The 24,587-nt window shown below is 37.3% G+C and overlaps 1 protein-coding gene across 1 annotated transcript in view; it reads left to right on the forward strand.

Moving 5' to 3' along the window:
* The first annotated feature begins 9,954 nt into the window (after nucleotides 1-9,954).
* The window catches only part of HERC2 (HECT and RLD domain containing E3 ubiquitin protein ligase 2), a 223,597-nt gene continuing 208,964 nt past the window's right edge, over nucleotides 9,955-24,587 (forward strand). The window contains 2 exon segments of the mRNA XM_020992762.2: nucleotides 9,955-10,030; nucleotides 11,288-11,407. Of these exon segments, the coding sequence (XP_020848421.1) occupies nucleotides 11,323-11,407 (85 nt within the window). The 5' untranslated portion in view covers nucleotides 9,955-10,030; nucleotides 11,288-11,322.

Here is a 24,587-nt window from a genome sequence, read left to right on the forward strand (position 1 = left end):
TTTGGACTTTATTTGTGACATATTGGAAACTCTGAAAGATTCTAAGCATAGAAATGACACAAGAGCTGTATTTAAAGATGAATTTGGCATCAGTATCCAGGATATATCAGAGTGGAAGGACCAGATAGGAAGATGTTAGGTTCAGGTGAGAGGTAATGGCAATTTGTAGCATAGTGACAGTGATAATATATAGGATAGGATGAAGACAAGAGATATTTCGGAGGAAGAATCCACACTGCTTGGCAGGTAAATGTTTGGATATGAAGGACAAAGGAGAATAAGGAGTTAATGATGATTTGTAAGTGTTGGGTTTAGGTTACTAAAACAATGGTAATACCATTAATAGGAATAGGGAATTCGGGAAGAGGAAGTATTTTTTTTTTAAATTGCCAGGGGAGTATACAGATTATGAGTTGAGTTTTAGAGATACTGAATTTGCACTGCTGACAAGATATTCAGGTGGAGATACTTAGATGGCAATGAAAATGTGGGTCTGGAGTTCAGTAGAATTGTCAGTGTTGGAGATATGAATCTGGGAGAAATATCCATTAGAACTGATAGTTGAAACTGGGAGTAGATGAGATCATCAAGGGAATGTAAAATGAGAATAGAAGATGACTAAAGATACATATTAGGGGAGAGACTACATATAGGGAATAGGAGGAGGAAGAAGAGCTAGTGAAGGAGACAAAGAAGCAGAAAGAGAAATAGTATACAGAAGGAACATGAAATCCAAGGCAAGAGACACTATTGAAATAGGAGGTGGTCTTTAATTAACTTCTTTGTTTTTGTCTAGAATGTCAAAGGTTCTTAAAGGTCTGATCCATAAGACACTAGGACTTTGTAATAGTAAAGATACTGGACAAGAAAAGGGTATTATAATGAAATGGCTTTTCTAAAAATATTGTGCCAGTCTGTAGCCATTGACAGGCCCACCTTTCACTAGAAAAAGATATTTCTAATGACTGTACTTTACCTGTAATGCTGAAGAGCAGTGATTATATAGGGTAACTCATTTAATCATCTACTACTAGAGCTAGCTCGGGTTCAGAATAGTCATATCCTTTCCTATAGGAAACTCAGCAGTGGAAATTTTGACTCTTCAACAGGTATGTGAATACAACACATAGTGTATACAATACATGGTATGTTATATAATTAGTTCTTTGTATATGCTTAGGCTAATACAGTTGTGTATTTCTTTTTTTTTTTTTTTTGCTTTTTTTTTTTGGTGAGGCAATCAGGGTTAAGTGACTTGCCCAGAGTCACCCAACTAGTAAGTGTTAAGTGTCTGAGGCTGGATTTGAACTCAGGTCCTCCTGACTCCAAGGCCAGAGCTCTATTCACTGTGCCGCCTAGCTGCCCCCTATACTTGTGTATTTCTTTAGGCAGTAGATGAGTCCCAAAAAGTTACTGATAAAATTAATTTTCAAAATTTAAATTATCTTAAAGGGACTAGTATAATTTGCTATTGAATATTCCTGTGGTGACCTTTTTTGGGAAATAAAGAATTTAACAAGCATTTTAGTAATCTTTGTTATGGGTAAAGCACTATGAAGTCTGATGCAAAATCACTGAAGTTGTTCATGGAGTGTCACTGCTTTAATTGAGTTTATAAACTATCTGTCTGTCAGATAAACTATCTGAAGGGATTTGTGAAAGTCCCTTCACTTTTCTGGGCTTCGCTTTCTTTATATGAAAAGTGAGGGAGTCTAACTAGATGGTTTTAAAAGCTTCTTTTACGACTAAATCTATGATTTTATGAATATGTGGAAAGTGTTAAGAAATATTCAGCTGAAGTTTAACAAGGAAGAAAATTGAGTGAAGGAGACAGAGAAGCAGAACTGGTAGAGAACAGTGTCATGGAAGCCAAGAGAGGAGAGAATACTGAAAAAGTACTGTAAAATTCATTCATTTCATCCTTGTGTTGGGGTTTATCTCTTACATATGTGGACATATATTGGGATAGAACAAGACTATTTGTGAAAGAAAATTGAGATCAACTTGAGAAGAAATATGAGTCTCCCAGATGAAATGTTGAAGAGAAATGGAGTGACCTGAGCATGAGAGAGCTGTACTTCAGATAAATATATTAAGAACCCTTTTACCAAAGAGATAATGATGGCTTTAGGGCAATGTGGTCTATCACCTCATTTGGATGTGACTCTTTTTTAGAGTTTTGAAAGTTATAACTAAGAAATTGTAAATCAAATATTTTTTTTTTGGAGAGTAGGACTAAATCATGAGAAGATTTTCAAAGGACAAAAACATGGAATTGTTGAATTTCACAATGTTAAGTTAGAGATAGCTCACCGCTTATAATGACACTGATTTGATGGATTAGAAACCCCAAAAGAAGCCACAGAAAGAAACTGGCAGAAAAAGAGTGAAAAAGAAGAATAAGGTGAAGCTGAGTACAGGAGGAATTGGAGACAGAAGGCACAACAGGTGATGAGAAAAGCTTCTTACAGAAGACAGAATGTATAAGCTGACAAGAGCTGAGCTGATAGGAAGGCTTTGCAGCTGTTTTGTGTGCCAAATAGAAGATAGGCATTACTTTGTTGAGAGCTGACTGGGTCATTGGATAAATGCACAATTATGTTGCTGTTTGAACAGCTATGCAGTTTTTTTTGCTTTCTAACAGCATCTGCAGCCAGAAAGTGGGGAAACCTTTTGGGATGCATGCCTGGGAATGAGAGGGAAGTAATAAAGGGGAAAGACAGGTTTTGCATCTGCTTTGGGGGGAAAAGAGGCTTCCATTTGTTGAGAGCTAATTGGACAAAGCAGAATCCCTGCTATTTATATATTTGAGGAGAATGGCAGTTCTATGTTTTAAGGTAACTACTTTTCACAGAAAGAGTGTAATACTTCTCAACATCCTGCCAAGGGTGACTGTGTGCTGAAAGAGTTTATCATTGATTCAGTGGCCTAGAAGTAGCAGAAAAGGAGCTTTGCCTAGCAGGAGAGTTGCAAGGACCAGAGGGGAGCAGATAGCAGAGAAGCAGTTTCATGCAGTAGGTGATACATGCTATAAACAGTTGCCTAAAAGACCTAGGACATCAAAACCTGCCTTCCAGAGTTGCTAGTTGTCCTGGATACTTATTTTCCTACTCAAGCTAGGTTTTTGTGTGTGTACACTCTCCCTTATGGATATTGTGTTCATTGATGGGAGAATGTGACCCTCATAGCTCTTGTCTTCCATTGAGTAAATGTCATGATTCTTCTAAATTAGCAAATGTTATGATTATTATTGCTTTTGCCTTATAATTTAGTAAATGTTTCATATTTAAGTGTTTATGGTGATTGGTTTGATGTAATGGAGAAGCACAATAGTAGGGCCTCAAGTGCTAGCGTAGTTAAAAGAGGAAATGCATCATCTTGATGGCAGTAGAGAAAGACAGAGGGTGAGAGAAATGAATCATAGCAGTGTGTGACATACTTCCTTCTCACAACTTCAAATTTGCCTGCATGAGAGCAGGCTGGGTAAGCAAGACAGCCCAGAGATTGAGTAGAGGTCCACACTATACCTTCAGGCAATATTGTCTATTTGGGTGGGTTCAAAGCCACTATCTTGGAATACTTGTATATATCCAAGAATTATAGTCTCAAAAACAGAATTTATATGAAACTAGGATTTTGTAAAGCAAAAGTTTGTGGATTACAAAAAAAAAAGCAATGTGATAAAGTGACTATTGGAAAAAAAAATACTATGTTGTTATAGTCCCTTGGGCTGGCCATCATACCTACCATTCATATGTAAAAAAAATTGAGGTCAACTTCAGAATAAATACAAGTCTCCTTGATAAAAATGTTAATAAGAAATACCGACTGTTTTGAGCAAGAGACTATAGCCCTTCAGATAAATGTACTAAGAGGACCTATTTCACTACAGAGATAATGATGCTTTCAGGGCACTGTGGTCTATCAGCTCATTATATGAACTGTTTGCAGTAATAAGGAAAGAAGGCACCCTTCTGGTCTGTTTCTATGATATAAATATGGTCTTTATACCTAAATCAGGGCAAGACAAGGAAGGGAAAGAAAACTATAGTCCAATATTCCTAATGAACATTGATGCAAATTTTAAATAAAATATTAACACCTAGGCTACAACAACCTCAGATTATACACTGAGACCAAGTTTGAATTTATACCAGAAACAGAGTTGATTCAACATAAGGAAGACTATAAATCTAATTAGCCATGTTAATAATATAATCATATGGCTATATCAATGGATGATGAAAAGGATTTTGACAAAATCTGATGACTCCTATTAAAAACTGTCAGAGCAATAGATGAAGCTTTCCTTAATATATTAAATGATATTTATCTAAATCTAAGAGCAAACATTATATGTATGTGGAGAAAAGAGGCTTTTCCAATAACATCTAGGTAAAACTGGATGTCCATTATTATCACTACTATTTAACACAGTGCTAGGAATGCCAGTTATAGCAATAATACAAGAAAGAGAAATTGAGGGCATAAACAAAGGCGAAGAGGAAAAAAATTATTGCTTTTTTTTTTCAAATGATATGATGGTATAGAGAACCCTAGAAAGTGAACTAAAAATTAATTGAAATAATAACTTTAGCAAAATTGCAGTATAGATATGAAATCATATAAATTATAAGCATTCATACTATATATCTACACGCATACATATTTGTACATATGTATACATGTACATATATGTATGAATGCTTATAATATATGCACATGTATACACATATAAATTATATTTATATATCCAACAAAACCGAGCAAGAAGAACTAGAAAGAAATTTCATTAAAAATTGCAACAGAAGCTATAAAATGCTTGGGAAGACAACTTCCAAGGTTCACCTAGGGATTATATGAATCTAACTATAGAATAATACTTTTTTCCAGAAATAAAGACAGACCTAAATAATTAGAGACACATTAATTGCTCATGGTAGGTCAAGCTACTGTAATACTATACTATAATACTACCTAAATTAATTTATTTAGTCAGTGCTATAACCAATCAAATCCCCAAAATAATGTTTTATAGATCTAGAAAAATAAAATTCATATGGAGGAGCAAAAAATAAAAAAAAAATCTCAAGGGTAATAATGAGTAAAAGTGGGAAGGGGGTCTATAAGTACTAGATCTAAAACTGTACTGCGAAGTAGTAGATGGCTGCTAGGCGGTGCTGACTTGAAGTCAGCAAGATTTGAGTTCAAATGCAGTCTCAGACACTATCTATGACCCTGGGCAAGTCATTCAACCTCTGTCTATACCTCAGTTTCCTCATCTATAAAATTTGGATAATAATAGCCCCTGTCTTCCAGGGTTTTTGTGAGGGTAAAATGAGATATTTGAAGAGCTTTTGCAAATTTTAAAGCACTATATAAATGCTAGATGTTAATCATTAAGACAATTTGGTACTAGTTAAAAAAAGGTTGATCATTGGAACAGAATAGGTGTACAATATATAGAAGCAAACAAACAGCAGCATAATGTTTAATAAACTCAAAGATGTCAGTTACTGGGGAAGAAATCACTGTTTGACAAGTACCGGTAGGAAAATGGATAGTGGTCTAGCAGAAATGAAATTTATACTAATACCTCACACAATCTACCAAGGTAAGCTACAAATGGATATTTGACTTGGATGTAAAAAGTCACATTACAAACAAATTAGAGGAGCAAAGAAGAAATTACTTCTTTGGCCTATGAATAGGGAAAGAGTTTATGATTAAACAAGCAATAAAATGAATCATGCAAAATGAAGTGGTTAATCAATTATATAAAATTTAGATATTTTTACACAAATAAATCTAATGTACATGTAGCAAAAATTTGATAGGAAACAGGTAACCAGAGAAAAAAACTTTTGCAACAAGTTTCTCTGATAAAGGTCTCATTTCCAAAGTATATAAAAAGCTAATTCAAATATATAGGAATAAGAGCCATTCTCTGAAATACACATGGTTAAAGGATAAGAAGAAGCAGTTTGAAAGGAAGAAAACCAAGCTATAAACAATCATATGAAAATATGCTCTAAATAACTAATAATTAGAGAAGTGTAAATTAAAGCAACTTTGAGATATTATATTCATATGAAATCAGGCTGGCAAAGATGACAAAAGAGGAAAATGACAAATGTTGGAGGGGATGTGGGAAAAACAGGCATACTAAAGCAATTTGGAACTATGCCCAGAAAGTTATTAAACTGTGCTTTGATCCAGCCATATCACTATCAGCCATGTCAAAGAAGTCAATGAAAGAGGAAAATACATACATACATACACATATGTATAGATATACATATAAAATACACACACATGCGCACACACACAAATAAAATTTATAGCAGCTTTTTTGTGGTAGACAAAAATTGGAAACTAAGGGGTTTTCCTCTTATTGAGAAATGACTAAAATTGTAGTATGCAGATAAAATAGAATATTATTGCACCATTAACTGATGAAATGGATAAGTTCAGAAAAATCTGGGAAGACTTTTATGAACAGATGCAGAGCTAAGTAAGCAGATGTAGGAGAGCAATTTATACAATGATAACATTATAGAGAAAGCCGACTCTGAAAGATTTTAGTATCCTGATCAACACAATAATATATCACAGGCCCAAAAGAATGAAGATGAAACATGACACCTCATGGAGGAGTGATAAATTTAAAATGCAGAAAGTAAATACATTTTCATACATGGATAATGTAGGAATTTGTTTGGCTGGACTACACAGATATGGATTAAAGGATTTGTTTTTCAGATTAAAAAAATTGCTCAGTGGGAGCGGTGGTGGGACAGATTAATGAAAAAAAGCTTGTTACTTTTAAATAAAAGCAATAAACCCACCAATAATACTAAGGTGAATTGTAGTACTTTACCTGTAATGTTGGTAAGTAGTAACTTTACATCTTCACATCCAATTACCTACCACTTGAGTATCTTGAATAGCCATGTTCTATTTAGTCATGTTTATTGTTTACTATATAGTAGGCACTAGGGATATGTTTATAATGCCTCTTATTATTGGGAGATTTAGATTAGAGAGACATCAGAGAGGAAGTATATGAAGGTGTGCATCTATCACCATTCTCATGTTTTTTCTTTTTTTTTTTTTTTGCCCTTGTAGGAATTTCTGCTCCATCATTCTGTGCTGCTCCTTGCATTTGACCAGGAAGATAGAGGTTCACAAAACTGGGCTTTCTTGAGGGGGAGGAAAACTGGCTATATAGCCAATTGTAACTGCTGTAGCCTGTACTGTGCTCAGTGAAGAATAAGGTGGGACAGATCCTAGAAAGCTGTAGGTGAAAAGATGGGAGACCTGGAACAAAGAAAGGACCAGAGTATTGTGGTGGTGGAAGCTAGATTGGCCTGGGAGACAAACCAGTCTTCCTATGATGCCTTGGTGCCAGACCTGGTTCTCATCATTCAAATTCTTCTAACAATCCTTCTTTGGAAAAGATGATCAAACAAAGCATTTTCTCTGCCTTTCCTTTAGAATAGAAGCTTCTTGAGAGCGGGGCTTGTTTCATTTATTGTATGTTATCTCCTGTGTGTATAGCACAGTGCCTGGTACATAGTAAGGGCTTAATAAATGCTGCTTTTTTGTTGATTGATTTAATTTTGCTATGTGACTTTTTTTTAAAGTTTGGTTACTTTGTAGTGTTTCAGTAAATCATTAGGTCAGTAAAAAGTAAATTAGCTAAGTCTTACAGATAAGGTTATTTGTCTGAGAGTAGGTGACTCGGTTATAGGATGGGGCCTGACAGCCAAAATAATATTTCAATAATTCTTAAATCTGAATGATTTCCAACTTCTTGTTTCTATACCTTTATTTTAATTTTGATTCTCACCAGCATTGGGTAGAGAGCCATGCACATGCTGGGTGATGGGGTTTATGAGTTCGTGGACTGAATACTCTGGTGATTCGTGAGGATAAAGCTACCTTTGGGAAAGCCAACACCTGTGCATTGAATACATTTATTCTCTTGTCACCACCCCATTCCCTCAAACAAAAGTCCCCTAATTTTAGTGGCAGTTGGAGGGTAGTGCCACCTGGTGTCCAAAATAAATACCATCCTCCCTTGCAGGATGCTAATTCAATACACTGACATTTTATATAGCACTTCAATGTATGCAAAAAACTTTCCATAAATTATTTCACTTGTTCCTTACAATAATGTGAATATTAACACAATAGGTGCTATTATTATTATTATCATTTTTACAAATGAGGAACCAGAAGCAGAGAGTCTGGCTTTCCTAGGGTCACATAGCCAGTTTCTGGGGAAGGATTAGAATTCAGATCTTCCCAGTTCCATCACTTTACCACTACACACCAAGCCATGGCATTATTTAATAAATTGACTGCATGCTTTCCTGTAAGATGGAGAAAACAGAGAAAGAGCTAGTTATGGGGCCCTTTTGCTAGTACGGCACTGCGGAACCTACTAAATGGGAATCTAGTTTGTACAACCTGTCACACAATAAATGACGTAACACAAACCCTTATCTCAAGTAGACTGCAACCTAATGTGGGGAAGACATCTGCACAAGTAACTATGATATAAATAAGTATGACATAAAAGTAAAGGGCAAGTCCAGGACAGGTGCCCTAAGGAATTTGAGGAAGGAATTTAGGGAAGATATCTGGCTAGTATTTGGGTAGGGAGGGAGAGGGAAGACCTCGATAACACTTCGTGGAGAAGGTTGCTTTTGAGCTGGGTCTCAAAGTATGGGAAGGCTTTCATCAGGTGTGTCTGTGTGTGGGGGGGCTGAGTGTGGAAAATTCAAATCTAGGAATCAATATGAATAAGAGTACAGAGGCAGGAACATACACAGTTCTTGTATAAAGTTAGTAATTTTTCCCAATTTGTCCTTAAGAAAAAATTGACAGCCATTTTCACGTGCTGGGTTCATTTAAAATACAAGTTTATCTGTGAGTTTTTCCTAGGGTACACCTGTTAGATATCAGCCTGTTGGCACAATGTTTTAATGGAGTCCCTCAAATTTCTTTCTTTTGGTCATGATTTCACTGAATCTATCATTGGAAAACATTACAAAGCTCTTTTGCTTTTGTATCCCTGGAGCATTAAATACAGAAGATGATGGCATCCCCTGAGACTCTTGTGTTCTCATAGGAATGCATGAGCTTTTCTAATGCAACGAATATTTAAGAGACTATGTGAAAAGCATTTGGAAATACAAAGGCAAAATGATGAATATAAGGTAAGATTTAAAAGCTTAAAATAAAAAAAAAAGCCTAAGGCCCTGGGGACATTCCTCTCATCTCCTCCACTGCCTTGTTTTTCCATTCAACCTCCCACTTTTCTATTTTTTTCAATCCCATCTGTTCTTATTGCTATTCAGCCTGCAACCATCTTTCAGATCCTCTCCTCTCCTCCCTCTGTCGCATGCACAGAAGCAGGCAGCATTTGTCTTTTTCAAGGGCTCAGAGCTTCCCTTTCCTCTAATCATTACAGTAGGGAGGTTTAGGAGTCCAGCAAAAGCAGCCAGCGACTGGGTGGGTGGGCGCGTGTGTCTGAGCTCGTAGGGAGAAGGAGGGGCGGTGATGACGGAAGAGGGGAGGGAGACTAGGGGTGCAAGGGGCAGGGCGGAGGCGGAAGTCCCTCCTCCCGGAGCCTGCCAATGGGTTGGGCTGAGGCCGAGTCCCCTGGTGGGGCAGGGAAGGGGGAGGAGTAAGAAGATGATAGAATGCAGAGGGAGTGAGGGAGGAGGGAAGGGGTCGCTGCGATTGGCTGCGCCGGAGGGGGTCCCTTCGCGCTGATTGGCTGGGTTGTGGGGAGGAGGCCGCTCTCCGTAGCGCGATCCTCCCCCTTCCCTGGGCCGCTGGGGGGAGGGGATCGGTCTGAGTAAGGCCGGGCCCGGTTGCCTGCGGGAAGTGGAAGGGAAGGCCGGTAGCGGCGGCGGCTTCCCTGTGACCGCAGTCGGAGCCCCGAGCGAACCGAGGCGTCCGGAAGTGAGTCGGCGGCCGCGGCTGCCCTGCACTGGAGCGGGCCGGCGGGCTGACGGTGAGGAGCGAGAGGCGGGGAGAGGGAGGCTTCCCGGCCTCGGGTTCCTCCGGGCGGTGAGAGGACGCGCCTCGCCGGCGGGGCCGGGGCTGTGGGGGCTCCGTTAATCGGGGCCGCGGGAGGCAGCGGCGGCCTTTGTGGGCCAGTTACCGGGCGGCAGCTGCCTCCCCGGGGGCCGGGCCTTGCGCCTCCGGGGTGGGAGCGAGGCGGGCGGGCTCAACCCGGGGGTAAACACGTCTCGTTCCGCGGGGGCGAGGCTGGCGGTGCGGGCACCGTCTTCCACCTTGGCTGCCGATCCGTGCTCCGCCCTCTGCTGCCGGGGCGACCGGCGAGCTCGGCGGCCCCGGTGCTGCTGCTGCTGCTGCTACCGCCGCCGCGCTCGCGCGCGTGTGTGTGTGGGAGCGTGTGTGTGGAAGCGCGTGTGTGGAAGCGCGTGTGCACGCGTGCGTGTGTGTGCACCGCCGCGGAGCCCTCCTGTTCGGGGATTAGTTACATAGAGGTGACTGCACAGGAGATCGTGAGCCCGGGTTTGCTTTCTTGCGTGTGCGTGCGTGTGTGCACCCTGCATCCTCCCGTAGCAGTTACTGACTTGGACGGAAAATCCATGATCAATTATTTATTTCATGCACCATTTACGGGTCTGAGAGAATAGCAGCAGAGCCCCTGATGGAGTCATTTGTCCCAGAAAGGATGCTTCCTAGTTTGTTTTTGGGTTTACCATTTGGATGTGGAGGAGAGGGTATGTGCTGGTGACATGACTATGGTTTTTAATAATCTCAGACACTCTGCCTACTGTACCTATAATGTAACATACATGGAACTGAAGAATCTCAATGTTATGGGTCCCATTTTTAGAAAAACTAATAGCTTTTGCTTAATTAAATCCTATACCTTACCCTTTAAATATAACTATGCATATGTATATATGTGTATATACAGTATACATATATATGCATATGTATGTACAAGAGATCCCCAAAGTCTAATAGCTTAAAACTACACCAAGACTTAGAACACCAGAATGAGTGTGTGTGTGTGTATCTTAAGATACCTGTTCTACTTGCAGGTCTTGGAATAACTTTATGTATATTTATGTATGTATGTGTGTATATACATATGTGTGTATATCTGTATCTTAAAATAGCTGTGTTTTACATATAGATTTTGAAACAGCTGTGTGTGTGTGTGTGTGTGTGTGTGTGTGTGTGTGTGTGTGTGTGTATACACACCTTTATGATATCTTTGTTTTACTTATAGGTCTGAGAGCCAGGAGGGGGTCTCATAGAAAAAAGATGTCTTCTGAACCCTTCTGTTTGGTTGCCCAGGCTAGGTTTGACTCCAAGTGGTTGAAAACAGATTTACAGGTAAGAGTCTAATGTCAGGTGTTTTTTTTTTCCATGGTATGATTGCAGCTTAGGATAATCTTAACTAAATTGTTGTAGGTCTTTCACCTTGACTTGTACTATTCGGTTTGCATTTCATGTTGACTTTAGTGGAGAGAGCTTTGATTTCTGTAATGAAAATATTTAAATTAGATTATCTGTAGATGGGTAATGATTAGAGTTTTGTGATCATTAATCTAATGGAGGTAGTTTTGGAATGTAGTTGAAGATTAAAGTTCATATTATATTTTTTAAACAAGTTTGATTTACCTTTAGATGGACATATATGATTTCTTGGTAATTCTGTTTGTCTTCTTTCTCCCTCCCTTGTCCTCATACTGCCATAGGGAGTTTTAGTAGTTACTTGCAACAATTTATTATGCATACGAGTAAACAAACTTATTTAATTGCATTACTATTTGAGTTTATTGAGATGTTTTTCTGTTTAGGTTTCAAAGTGGCTATCATAATTAAAAAGAAATGTTTTTATTCCTTGCAAAGCAGTGCTTTCAAATCAGAAGGTTTGCGTCATTTACATTATCTCTTTCAGTCTCTTTTTAAAAAAACAGTAGTGTGGTGGTGGTGTCTTAAGATTGCTTTTTAAGGGGCAGCTAGGTGGCGAAGTGGATAGAGCACCGGCCCTGGATTCAGGAGCACCTGAGTTCAAATGCGACCTCAGACACATAACACTTACTAGCTGTGTGACCCTGGGCAAGTCTCTTAACCCCATTGCCTAGCCAAAAAAACCAAACCAAAAAAAAGATTGCTTTTTAAATTTCAAAGGGTGAAATAAACTTTACAGAAAACACATATCTTCATAACTGCTTATTATTTAAACATAAACATTTTCTAAGCAATAACTTAACTTTCCAAGCAATAACTCTAATACATAAGACATTTCTAAACAAAAACCTAAAATACTGTAGTCCGTATTTTGTTTTAGATGTTTAATATATATAAATGGAGCTGTATCGTTCTAAATGTTTCTAGAGTAATCTACCTTTTTTTTTCTTTAAGAATATATTTTGTTTTGATTGTCAAAGAAATGTTAGTGAATGAAAGTCATGCAGAATGTCAGGTAGGTTTGTTAGGTAGATTATTCTTCTTCCTTCCTTGTCCCATGTTGAATGTGGGCAAATTGTAGATATATGTGTTTTGGAAATGTTAACAGATTATATATAAACTGTTGACACAAATGTCAACTAGAACAAAGAACAGAGAATTTGCTGTAGAATAGGATAGATTAATTTAGTCCTTTTCTTGGAATTGTGGCATGATAGTACTTGTTTGTCCTACAGCTTTATCAGTCTTAACTATTTTCTGAATTGCTTTTGTTTTGCGATTGGTGTTATTATACTGGAAGTAATTATAATTATTATTTACCAAGAAACTTTTAGTAGAATGAAGAGCTTTTTGGCTAAGAAAATTGAAGTGTTTTTGAAGTTTCTTTTTTAGAATGTATATCTGAATCTTGGTGAAAATAGAAATTTTAACATTTTGAAACATAACCAAAGCTAGTTCCTGCCATTTTGCTTTTGGCTATTTCAGGACTGGTAACTTCATGAAGATTAGGTAAGATATGGTGAATGCTCACAAGAATTCAGCTCTTTCAGCTGGTTTATATTAGTTTAGATGAAGAATACAGGATTTGTTGAATTAGCTAACTTTGTGATGGAAAATGTTGTTAGAGGGTTGCACACTCTTATTGGGAAACAAAGCCCTTGAAATTAGCATTTTTGCTTGGTGTCTTGTCCGTATGTGATTATAATTTATTTATGAAATTATGAATTTAATCATTCTAAAAATTAAGGTCTATCCCAAACTTATTTAGTATAAAGTTCCCGTTTTATATCTTACAAACACCATTTTGTTCCTGCTTCTGTTGCTTACAAAAGTGGAAGCAACTTGAGTATGAGGAACCGAACAAACACCTTGATATGAGAAGGTTCATTTGGCATAAAAAAGGAGGATAAATTTAGCGATACCTTTGCCTCTAGTTGGAGAGAAAAAATGGAGAATATATTTATAATGTCCAAGTTTGAAGGCTTTGAGCACAATTTTAGGATTTCTTAAGGAAAGAATTAGAAAACTTAGCAGAATTTTTATCATTGTTTCTCTAAGCATAATTTCTATCCTTCATGGTGTGGTGTGATAAGACTGTTGTATCATCCTGTCTCTCACTAATCCTACTGTAGGATAGTCACTTGAATTTTGATAGTTTTTTTGAAAAATTTTTTTTTTCCAAAAATAGGAGTGAATTTGTCTCAGGGACCAAATTGACTAGAAACTACATGGCATTTTTGTATGCTATATTCAGCAGTACTCCGTATTAGGCAGTAATGATAAATATATGAAACTGGAGGAGAAAGCAGTTATGACAGATCACCAATAAAAATGGAATTTTGAGCTTTAAAGATTTATTGACTAAGCAAAAGCGTATTATCTTAGGAATAAATCCTAGGGTAACACAGATCATTTTATATTAAACATCTCAAATTTTTGCTTAACTGCTTAAGTTGTCTTATTGATTCCTAGTACAACAGTAAATTTCTGTGTGCCAAAGTGTAAGGATACACAGAGATAAAACATTTATCTCCTTAGGTTGCAACTAGAAGGACATACAGAAGTAATTATAAGTATGAATATATTCCTTCCATCTCTACACTGTATTGAAACTGTTTTCTTCAAGGTGACCAGTGATCTCGCAATCACTGAATCAAGTAGCTTTTTTAGTAGTCTGTATCCCAATGAACCTTCCTGTAGTATTTGATACTGTTGACATCCTGATTCTTCTTCTTTATTTATACTTTCTCTCTAAAAGACTTCCCTGGTTTCATTCAAGTCCTAGTTAAAATCCCACCTGCTATATAGGAAGCCTCTCCCATTCCTCCTCAGTTCTAGTTCCTTCTTTCTGTTGATTATATCCAATTTATCCTTTTATATCATGTTTGTACATAGTTGTTTGCATATTGTTTCACTCAGTGGATTGCAAGCTTTTTAAGAGCAGGGGTTGCCTTTTACCTTTCTTTATATCATCAGTGCTTAGTACAGTGTTTGGCACATTAAGCACCACAGTAGGTGCTTAATAAATGTTTATTGACTGACTTTTGTCTGTCACACTGTCTTATACTGGTTTTCTTATTTGTTGGATTTTTCTTTTCCTTTTCTGACTTATCTTTCCATCTCATAAATGTCCTTAGGGCTTTGTCTTTGGCTCTCTTCCTTAACTCTTTTTCACTCTTATTCTTTCTAATGGTTTCAATTATTACCTTTATGCATATGACTCCCAAATGTATTTATCTTGACCAAACTTTTCCCATGATCCCTAGCCCCAGATATATGTTTGCTGGGCAGCTGAATATTCGGGTGGTGCTTGGATATCAATATATCGAAACCTGAACTATTCATTTATCCTCTAAAACCTATCATTCCTCTTATCTGCAGATTTCTAATTGGTACCACCATTTTCCACATCATTTAGGCCCAAACCTATCTTACTCTTTGACTTTTCTTGTTCTCATTCCTGCATTTCAGTTGGTTGTTGAATCTTGGTAATCAAACTTTGTAGTCATTCTCTTTTAAAAAAATTAAGTCTTGAAAATTATGAATTTTCAAGTGTGACAAAATAGAAAATAAATCTTAAAACCCCTTGAAATTGTTTATACATGGTTTCATTTCAAAATAAATTTTTATGTCACATTTGTATTTTATATTATGTGTTGAAGTATTCACATTTTAATAGGAAAATAACAGTATAGTAAAATAACTGTTTTGACCCATTTTGAATCTATTCATATACATATGAAGTTTTTTTAAAAGTTGTAGTCAGTATGTTATTCTGCTGACCTATCACTTTTTCTAAGATTTCCATTATTTTTGTAGTCTTTACATGTGTAATTTTTGCACAATACTATATTAAATTAACATACCATAATTTATTAAGCCCTTCTCTAGTCATTGGGATTTTAGGGTGTTTCCACTTTTTTTTTTCATTACAAATAAAGTGGCTATGAATTATTATTATTTTCTTATTATTTTACTATTTTATCCTATTTTTTAAGGTCCTTTCCCCCTTAATATCCTTTGAGTATAATTCCAGCAGGAATTATAGGATCAGTTTTCTGAGTATTGTAAATTTTGGAGAGCTTTCTAGTCTTACCCCAACATATGTAATGAGTAGCTGTTTGCATGTCCTTTTACTAGATTATCACCTGTGAAAAATATGTAAGCCCTGTGCCCTACCCCAGAGGTAAAGGTGATCTCTCCTTAAATTTTATTATAGCTTTTACCTTTCTCTTTCCTTTGCCCTTATGCCCTTGTATTGAAGAGTCACAAATCTAGAGCTAAAAAGGATAGTGGAGAGGCTGTGAACATGTTCTCTTTTTATTGCTAGCTGCTCTGTGTAGTAAAGAGCATGGATCTTGGATACAAGAAACCTCAGCTTGGGTTCTGCTTTTTGGCAGTGGGATCCTGGAAAAAGTCACATTGCTTCTTTTGAGCCTTAGGTTAGTGATCGGTAAAGTGGACACACTAATGCTTACTCTACTTAGCTCACAGGGTTGTTGTGAGGAAAGTATTTTGTAAACTTTGGATTGTGTCCTGTTTTTGACAGTTAGTCCTTGTGTTAATTAACCGTGGGCAAATCACTCAAAGAGATCTGAGCCACAGGTGGCTCATCTGTAAAATGAGGGTCATGATAGGTGAAGGAGCAACCTCCCAGGGATGTGAAGAGCAAATGAAAATGCATGGAAAGCATTTAAAATTTATATAAGATAAATCTGAAAGGGCCAGATAAATAGTGGTTGCAAAAAAAAAAATCCTCCTTATGAAATTGTAAAAAAGACAACAGGGGATATAATGCAGAACTTGGAGTTAGGTAGACCTGCTTTCAGATCCTGCTACTACATATGGTACATGATGGATTTGTGACTGTGGTCATGTAACCTTTCCTAGCCTCAGCCATTGGTTGTGATCTGCCCCAGCACCTGTGAAATAAATCATAGTTATTTGACATAGTGTCTAGATTGCAAGTGCGTTGAAGATAGAGATTGTGTTGTTTTTTGGCTTTGTATCATGCTATCATTTTACACCCCTGTTGGTTAAAAAAAAATTGAGCCTGTAACCTTAGTATGTTTATTTTTTAAAAAACAAGTATTGCATATTAACAATTATATATTATAAAATCTATACACAAAATAGTAACTTAAAAGGAGGCATCAAATAATATTATTGGTACAGAAACCTTTTTCTCTCACTAAAATATTTTTGTTAGTTTTGTTATTTTTGTATTTTTATTAAACGTAATATTTTTAGTGAGAGTAATGTGAGTATGCTTCATTAGTTTTGAAAATCATATCAATTTATTTTGATACTTGGTTTTAATGGCTGTCGTAGCTAAAAAAATACCAACCCTCATAAAGTTAACAAGATCTAAATGAAAATAAAATAAGGGGAAATGATTGCTGTTGTTGGCTGTGGTTACAAAAGCATAATACTCATTTTCAATCCTATCCATCATTTATGCAAAGTTTTTTGTTGAAATTTAGCTAGCAAATTTCCCGATTCCCTGTTCTTGTGAAGTAATCACAAAATATATTGACTTTTTATATTTTTGACAAAGGGGTTCAAAACTCACTCTACATCTTAATTTGGGAGATTTTTAAGCAGATTAGAAGATTGTTTCCAAGTTTTTTACATGCTGAAATGAGAGATTTTATAGATAATACATATGTTGTTTTTAGCAAGCCAGGAGGAATATGGTGGTCATCAGTTGTGGAGCGCTATAGAGAGCTTAAGAAAGATGATGACTGAGAAAAGATCATCAGGTTTATCAATTAAGAGTTCTTTGGTAATTTTGGAGAGAGCAGTTTGTTGAGTGACAAGTCAAGGATGATAAGGAGTTTGAGAATTAGGGAGAATGGAAGGATAGTGGTGGTGCCCTTGATGGAAATAGAGAAGTTTGAAAGAGAAATTAGTTTTGGTGACAGAATGTAATGAGATCTGCATTACAGATTGCAACCCATTCATGCCTATTTATCCATTGTTAATTTTTTTCCACTAAAAAATGAAAAGTTGGGAGTTTGTAGTTTTATTCAATGGCCACTGTTGAGGAGTGCAGACCCTACTCACTGAGGGGTGCTGGTGGAGGCTACAAGATGAACTGGAGGGCAGGGAATTTTGCCTGGGCAGTTGCTGTGATGACTAGGTTGCAGTTGGGTTATAACTTCCCCAAGGAGCTGATCCTGACATAGCTGTAGCAAGTCAGTGGCATGTGATGGAGTAAGGGGAAGTTAGTTTTGAATAGGTGAAGCAGCTATTGATGGTTGTGTTGGAGACAAGCCCACTCCTTGGAAGGATGAGAAGTAACTCATTTTCCCACTCTCTAATTGGTTGACCTCACACCTGTTAGGATCATATCATAGGTGTATACTTTGGAAACCACTGGACTATGGCATTGAGAGGTATTGTGGTCTTCCTAGGATCATATAGCCAGTATGTATCAGAGGTGGAATTTAAACCTAATCTTCTTGACTCCATGGCCAGTTCTGTGTCCCTTACAGCTCAGTGACTTTCTTGCATTAGGTAGAGTGGTTAGAAGTTCTGTTTTAAATAAAAATTCTACACATCCTGTGAGATGTGTATGTCTGTGTGTTTCCTAACTAGCAGGACAGCAGTCAGCACTGTCAGACTTTTATTTAATCAGCAGTGGTTATTGAGTACATAGCATGTTGAGCAGTATGCTAGCTGCTTTGAGAGGAAAACAGTAAACAAATGCAAGGCAAGAATGAGTGCATTGAAGAGTGGGAATAGAGATAGCTGTGCTCCTTCCTATGTTGTACCCAGTATAGTAGCATGCCTTATGCATAGCTAGTTATGTTATTTGATTAGTTAGCAATTTTTTAGTTAAGTTCAGGAAAAAAAAAACCTGATTATTACATATCTAGTTTCTTTCTTTAATTTTTGTATTGGGATTTTGATATTTTGCCTTAATGAATCTTAATGAGTGAAATGTTGATTTTGGAAAATTATTTATTATAAATTTAATGTTGAACATCATTCTTTATGATTATTTGTTTAAAAGAATTAATTTCAGTCCCTAAAATATTGCATTTCATTTACTTGCTCTGAGTCCTACTATGATTTTATTCATTCCCATTCATTCTTGGTTTTTTTTTTATTGAGGAAATGTATCTGATTAGCCTTTATTCTGATTTATGCTATTTTATGTCCTTTCCTCTGTGATTGCAATTTTTTTAATATAAATTTATTTATTTTTAGCTTTCAACATTCACTCCCACAAGTTTTTGAATTCCAAATTTATACCCTATCTCCCCCCTCCTCCCCCCCAAGATGGCATGCATTCTGAATATCCCTTCCCCTAGTCTGTCCTCTCTTCTATCTCTCTCCCCTTCTCTTATCCCCTTCCCCTTCTATTTTCCTGTAGGGCAGGATAGACTTCTGTACCCCATTTCCTGTATTTCTTATTTCCCAGTAGCATGTGAAAACATTTTTTTTAAACATATGTTTTTAAAACTTTAGGTTTCAAATTTTTTCTCTTCCTCCCTCCCCACCCACCCTCATTGAAAAGGCAAGCAACTCAATATAGGTTGTACATGTGCAGTTATGCAAAACACGACCATAGTAGACATGTTGTGAAAAACTAACTCTATTTCCCTTAATCCTATCCTGCCCTCCCATTTATTCTATTCTTTCTTTTGACCCTGTCCCTCCTCAGAAGTATTTACTTCTGATTACCCCTTTCCCAATCTGCCTTCCTCTCTATCATCCCCCTGCTCTCTTGTCCCTTCTCCCCCTATTTTCCTGTAGGGTAAGACAGATTTCCATACTCAATTGAATGTGTTTGTTATTCCCTCCTTAAGCCAAATCCTATGAGAATGAGATCCACTCATTCTCTCTCACCTTCCCCCGTTTCCCCTCCACTGTAAGAGACTTTTCTGGTTTTTTTTTGTGAGATAGTTTACCCCATTCTACCTCTCCCTTTCTTCTTCTCTGAGTAAATCCTCTCTCATCCCTTAATTTTATTCTCCAGATATGACCCCTTAATCTTCAACTCACCCTGTGCCCTCTTTCTATCTATCTACATATACATACGTATAATTTTTGTCCTCCAGCTACCCTAATATTGACAAAGGTCTCATGAGTTATAAATATCATCTTTCCATGTAGGAATGTAAACAGTTCAATCTTAATAAGTCTCTTATGATTTCTCTTTCCTGTTTACCTCTTCATGTTCCACTAGAGTCCTGTATTTGAAAGTCAAATTTCCTATTCAGCTCTGGTCTTTTCATCAAGAATGCTTGAAAGTCCTCTATTTCACTGAATGACCATTTTTTCCCCTGAAGGATTATACTCAGTTTTGCTGGGTAGGTGATTCTTGGTTGTAATCCTATCTCCTTTGCTCTCCAGAATATTATATTCCATGCCCTGCAGTCCTTTGATGTAGAAGCTGCTAAATCTTTTGTTATCCTGATTGTGTCTCCACAGTACTTGAACTGTTTCCTTCTGGCAGCTTGTAATATTTTCTCCTTGACCTGGGAACTCTGGAATTTGGCTACAATATTCCTAGGAGTTTTCCTTTGGGGATCTCTTTCAGGAGGAGATCGGTGGATTCTTTCAGTTTCTATTTTGCCCTCTGGTTCTAAAATGTCAGGGCAGTTTTCCTTGATAATTTCTTGAAAGATGATGTCTAGGCTCTTTTTTTGATCATGGCTTTCAGATAGTCCAATAATTTTTAAATTCTCTCTCCTGGATCTATTTTCCAGGTCAGTTGTTTTTCCAATGAGATATTTCACATTGTTTTTAATTTTTAATTCTTTTGGATTTGTTCTACTGTGTTGTGATTTCTCATAAAGTCACTATCTTCTAATTGCTCTATTCTAATTTTTAAGGAAGTATTTTCTTCAGTAAGCTTTTGGACTTCCTTTTCCATTTGGCCAATTTTTTTTTAGGGCATTTTCCTCATTGGCTTTTTGGACCTCTTTTGCCATTTGGGTTAGGCTATTTTTTAAGGTGTTATTTTCTTCAGTATTTTTTTGGGTCTCCTTTAGCAAGCTGTTGACTTGTTTTTCGTGATTTTCTTGCATCACTCTCAGTTTTTCCTCTACTTCCCTTACTTGCTTCTCAAAATCCCTTTTGAGCTCTTCCAAGGCCTGGGACTGATTCATATTTTTCTTGGAGGCTTTGGATGTAGGAGCTTTGACTTTGTTGTCTTCTTCTGGTTGTATATTTTGATCTTCTTTTTCACCAAAGTAAGATTCTATGGTCTGACTCTTTTTGCGCTGCTTGCTCATGATCCTGGCCAATTACTTGAGTTTTAAACTCTTTGTTAAGGTAAGAGTCTGCTTCCAATGTGGAGAATGTATTGTCCCAAGCTTCAGGGGTTTGTAGCTGTTTTCAGAGATACTTGTAGGGACCTGTAAATTTTCAGTTCTTCCAGGGTGGTATGATAAGAGGTGAGGTGTTTACTCCTTTCCTGGCCTGTGACCACAAGTACTCCTTTCTGTCCTGTAACTGTGAGGAGGGGTTTCCCTCCACAGCCACTACAAGCTCAGTGCCCCTCCTCACCCCAGCACCATCGCCCAGAACTGTGATCCAGACCCGGGCAAAGCAAGAGATTCCTGCCTCAGCACTGGCAAAGAGATCCCTGCAATCCCTCTCTGATCAGCCACTGGATTCCCCCTCAGTCTGTGGGCAGGAAGCAGCTGCCCCCCCCCCCCCGGCCATGCTCTTGGGGAACGGAGCTGAAAACCCACCTTCCTGTCTCAGCACCGACAGAAACAGACTTTTCCCACTGACCTTCTAAGTTGTCTTTGGCATTGGTGGATTAAGGAGTCTGGAAACCTCCACAGCTGCCCGTGATTCAGTCCTCTGAGGCCTGCTCCAGGTTTGCTGGGGCCTGCGTGCCCATGCTGTGCTGCGCTGTGCTCCCAGCCCGGCGCGATACACCTTTCTGATCAATCATCCAGGTTGTCTCGGGCTGGAAATTTGTTTCACTCTATCTTTTTGTGGGTTCTGCTGCTTCAGAATTTGTTTAGAGCCGGAGGGGTTTGGGGGAGAGCTCAAGCAAGTCACTGCTTTCACTCCGCCATTTTGGCTCCGCCCCCAGTTTTTTTTTTAAAATATGAGGCAGTTGGGTTAAGTGACTTGCACAGAGTCGCACAGCTAGTGTTGTGTGTCTGAGGCCGGATTTGAACTCAGGTCCTCCTGGCTCCAGGGCTGGAACTTTAATCCACTGCGCCACCTATCTGCCCCCATTCTTGTTATTTATAAGATTACAGGCTTATAGATTCAGAGCTGGAAGAGATATTAGAGAGGCTCTCTAGTATAGCTCCATTGTTTTATAGGTGAGGAAACTAAGACTGAGAGGTGAAGTGTTTCGCTTGAGTCCATCACATATCAGGAGGTTGAGTAACATGCTTCAGCACTGGTCCTCTAGAGTTGTGGTTGATCATTGCTTTGATTGTAGTTCTTAAGTCTTTCAAAGTTACTTTTCTTTACAGTATTCTTTTTATTGTAGAAAATGTTCTCCTGGTTCTGTTCACTTCATTCTGCATCAATTCATATAGAGACCATAGATATTTTACTTTTGTTTGTATCTCCATTGCTTAGCACAGAGCTTTTGCAGGTAGTAAGTGCTCCTTAATAAATGCTTCATTCATTTATACTTCCCAGTTTTATCTGAAATTTCCTTTCATCATTACTTATGGTATAATAATATTCAATTATATTCATATACCATAATTTATTCAACCATTTCCTAACTGATGGGCACCCTCTTAGTTTCCAGTTCTTTGCTACCGTGAAAAGAGCTGCTATAAATATTTTTGAACATAGATTCTTTTCCTCTTTCTTTGATTCCTTTAGGGTATAGGTCTGTAGTGGTATCAGTAGATCAAATAGTCTGTACGGTTTAGTAAATTTGGGGGCATGGTTACAAATTAATTAACAGAATGGTTGGACCAATTCATAACACCGAACAATGCATTAATGGGCTTACTTTCCCACAGCCCCTCCAACAGGTATTCCTTTCTTTTTATCATCATTTTTGTCTTTCTAATAGTTCTGAGGTAGAACCTCAGAGTTGCTTCAATTCTAATCTCTCTGTTTATGGTAGGAAGATTTTTATAGGCTTAAAAAACCTCTATTTTTAACATCCATTTAAAAAATTTTTCAGTTCAGAATTCTCTCCCTCATTCCCACTCCTCTCCCACCTATTGTGAAGGCAAGAAATATGATATCAGTTATGCTCGTGAAATCATGCAAAACATATTTCCTTGTTAGCCATGTTGCAAAAAACCCAAGAAAAATAAAGTGAAAAAATTATGCTTCAATCTGCATGCAGACTCCCATCAATTTTCCCATCAATTTTCCCATCAAACGGATAGCAATTTTCATCATAAATCCTTTGGAATTGTCTTGGATCATTGTATTGATCAGAATAGCCAAGTCATTCGCAGCTGATCATCATACAATGTCGTTGTTACTATGTACAATGTTCTCCTGGTTGTGCTTCCTTCACTCAGCATCAGTTCATGTAAGTCTTTCCAGGTTTTTCTGAAACTATCCTGCTTGTCATTTCTTATATCACAGTGGTATTCTATCACAATCCTGTAATACAGCGTGTTCAGCCATTCCTAATCGATGGGCATCCCCTCAATTTCCAGTTCTTTGCCACCAAAAAAATTGCTGCTGTAAATATTTTTATGTAAATAGGTCCTTTTCCTTTTTCTTTGTTCTTTTCGGGATACAGACCTAGTATTGGTATTGCTGGGTCAAAGAGTGTGCCTAGTGTTAGAGTCCTTTGGGCATAGTTCCAGATTGCTGTCCAGAATGGTTAGATCAGTTCACAACTTCACTAATGGTGCTTTAGTGTCCCAATTTTCCCACATCCCTTCCAGCATTTGTCCTGTTACTTTTCTGTCATATTAGCCAATCTGATGTGTGTGAGGTGCTACCTCAGTTGTTTTAATTTGCATTTCTCTAATTTCATATGGTTTTTTGTAGTTTGGATTTCTTCCTTTGAAAACCACTTCTTTGTATCTTTTACTATTTATCTGTTGGGAGGAATGACTCTTAGTCTTTTTTTTTTGGGGGGGTGAGGCAGTTGGGATTAAGTGACTTGCCTAGGGTCACACAGCTAGTATCAAGTATCTGAGGCTGGATTTGAACTCAGGTCCTTCTGACTCCAGGGCCTGTGCCCTATCCACTGTGCCACCTAGCTGTGCCAGCTCTTAGTCTTAAACATTTGAAACAGTTTGTTGTATATCTTGGAAATATGACCTTTATCCTAGAAATTTGCTGCAAATAATTTTTCCCCCAGTTAATTGTTTCCTAATTTAACTGCCATTGTTTTGTTTTATCCAAAAACTTTAAAATCATATGTAATTAAAATTATCCATTTAATTTTCTGTGGTCTTCTTTATTCCTTCAGTCATGAACTCTTTGCCTGTTGTGAAAGATAATTTCTTCCTTGTTCCTCTAAATTGTTAGTGATATATTCTTTTATATCTAAGTCATGTATCTATTTGGAGTTTATATTGGTCATTTCTATTAAACTGTTTTCCAGATTACCCAACAATAGTGTTGTATTCTGAGTCCATGCCCAAATAGTTGTGGTCTTAGGGTTTATTGAACTTTATGCTACAGTCTTCATTGGCTTCTACATGTTTTGTACCTATTTTTTTCACTGATTGAACTGTATTTTTAACAAGTATGAAATAATTTTGATGTGTACTGACTTCTAATATAGTTTGAGATCCAGTACCTCCTTCCTTTCCACTTTTGTTCCTTCAAGATAAATGTATTATTTTTTCTTGCTTTTTACAAAATAATGCTTTGGTAGTTATTTTGGAGTATAAGTAACTGTTCTATTTCCTGAACCTACTCATGAGCATTTAATATATCTTGGATTATTTGGGTCTTTTTTTTATTTCTGTAGAGAGTGCTTTCTAGTTGTATTCATGTAGTTCCTATGTTTGTCTTGGTAGATGTCCTATTGCTAGATATTTCATACATTTTGTAGTTGCTTTGAATAAAATTTCTCTATATCTTCCTCCTGAGTAATTTTTTCAATATGCAAAAATGATGATGATTTATTTTACATTATGCAACATTGCTGGTTTTTAATTGTTTCAATTGATTTTTACTTGATTGAC

This window comes from Phascolarctos cinereus, unplaced genomic scaffold, assembly GCF_003287225.1.
Source record: "Phascolarctos cinereus isolate Bilbo 61053 unplaced genomic scaffold, phaCin_HiC Scaffold_726;HRSCAF=1367, whole genome shotgun sequence".
In the NCBI taxonomy this organism is placed as follows: Eukaryota; Metazoa; Chordata; class Mammalia; order Diprotodontia; family Phascolarctidae; genus Phascolarctos; species Phascolarctos cinereus.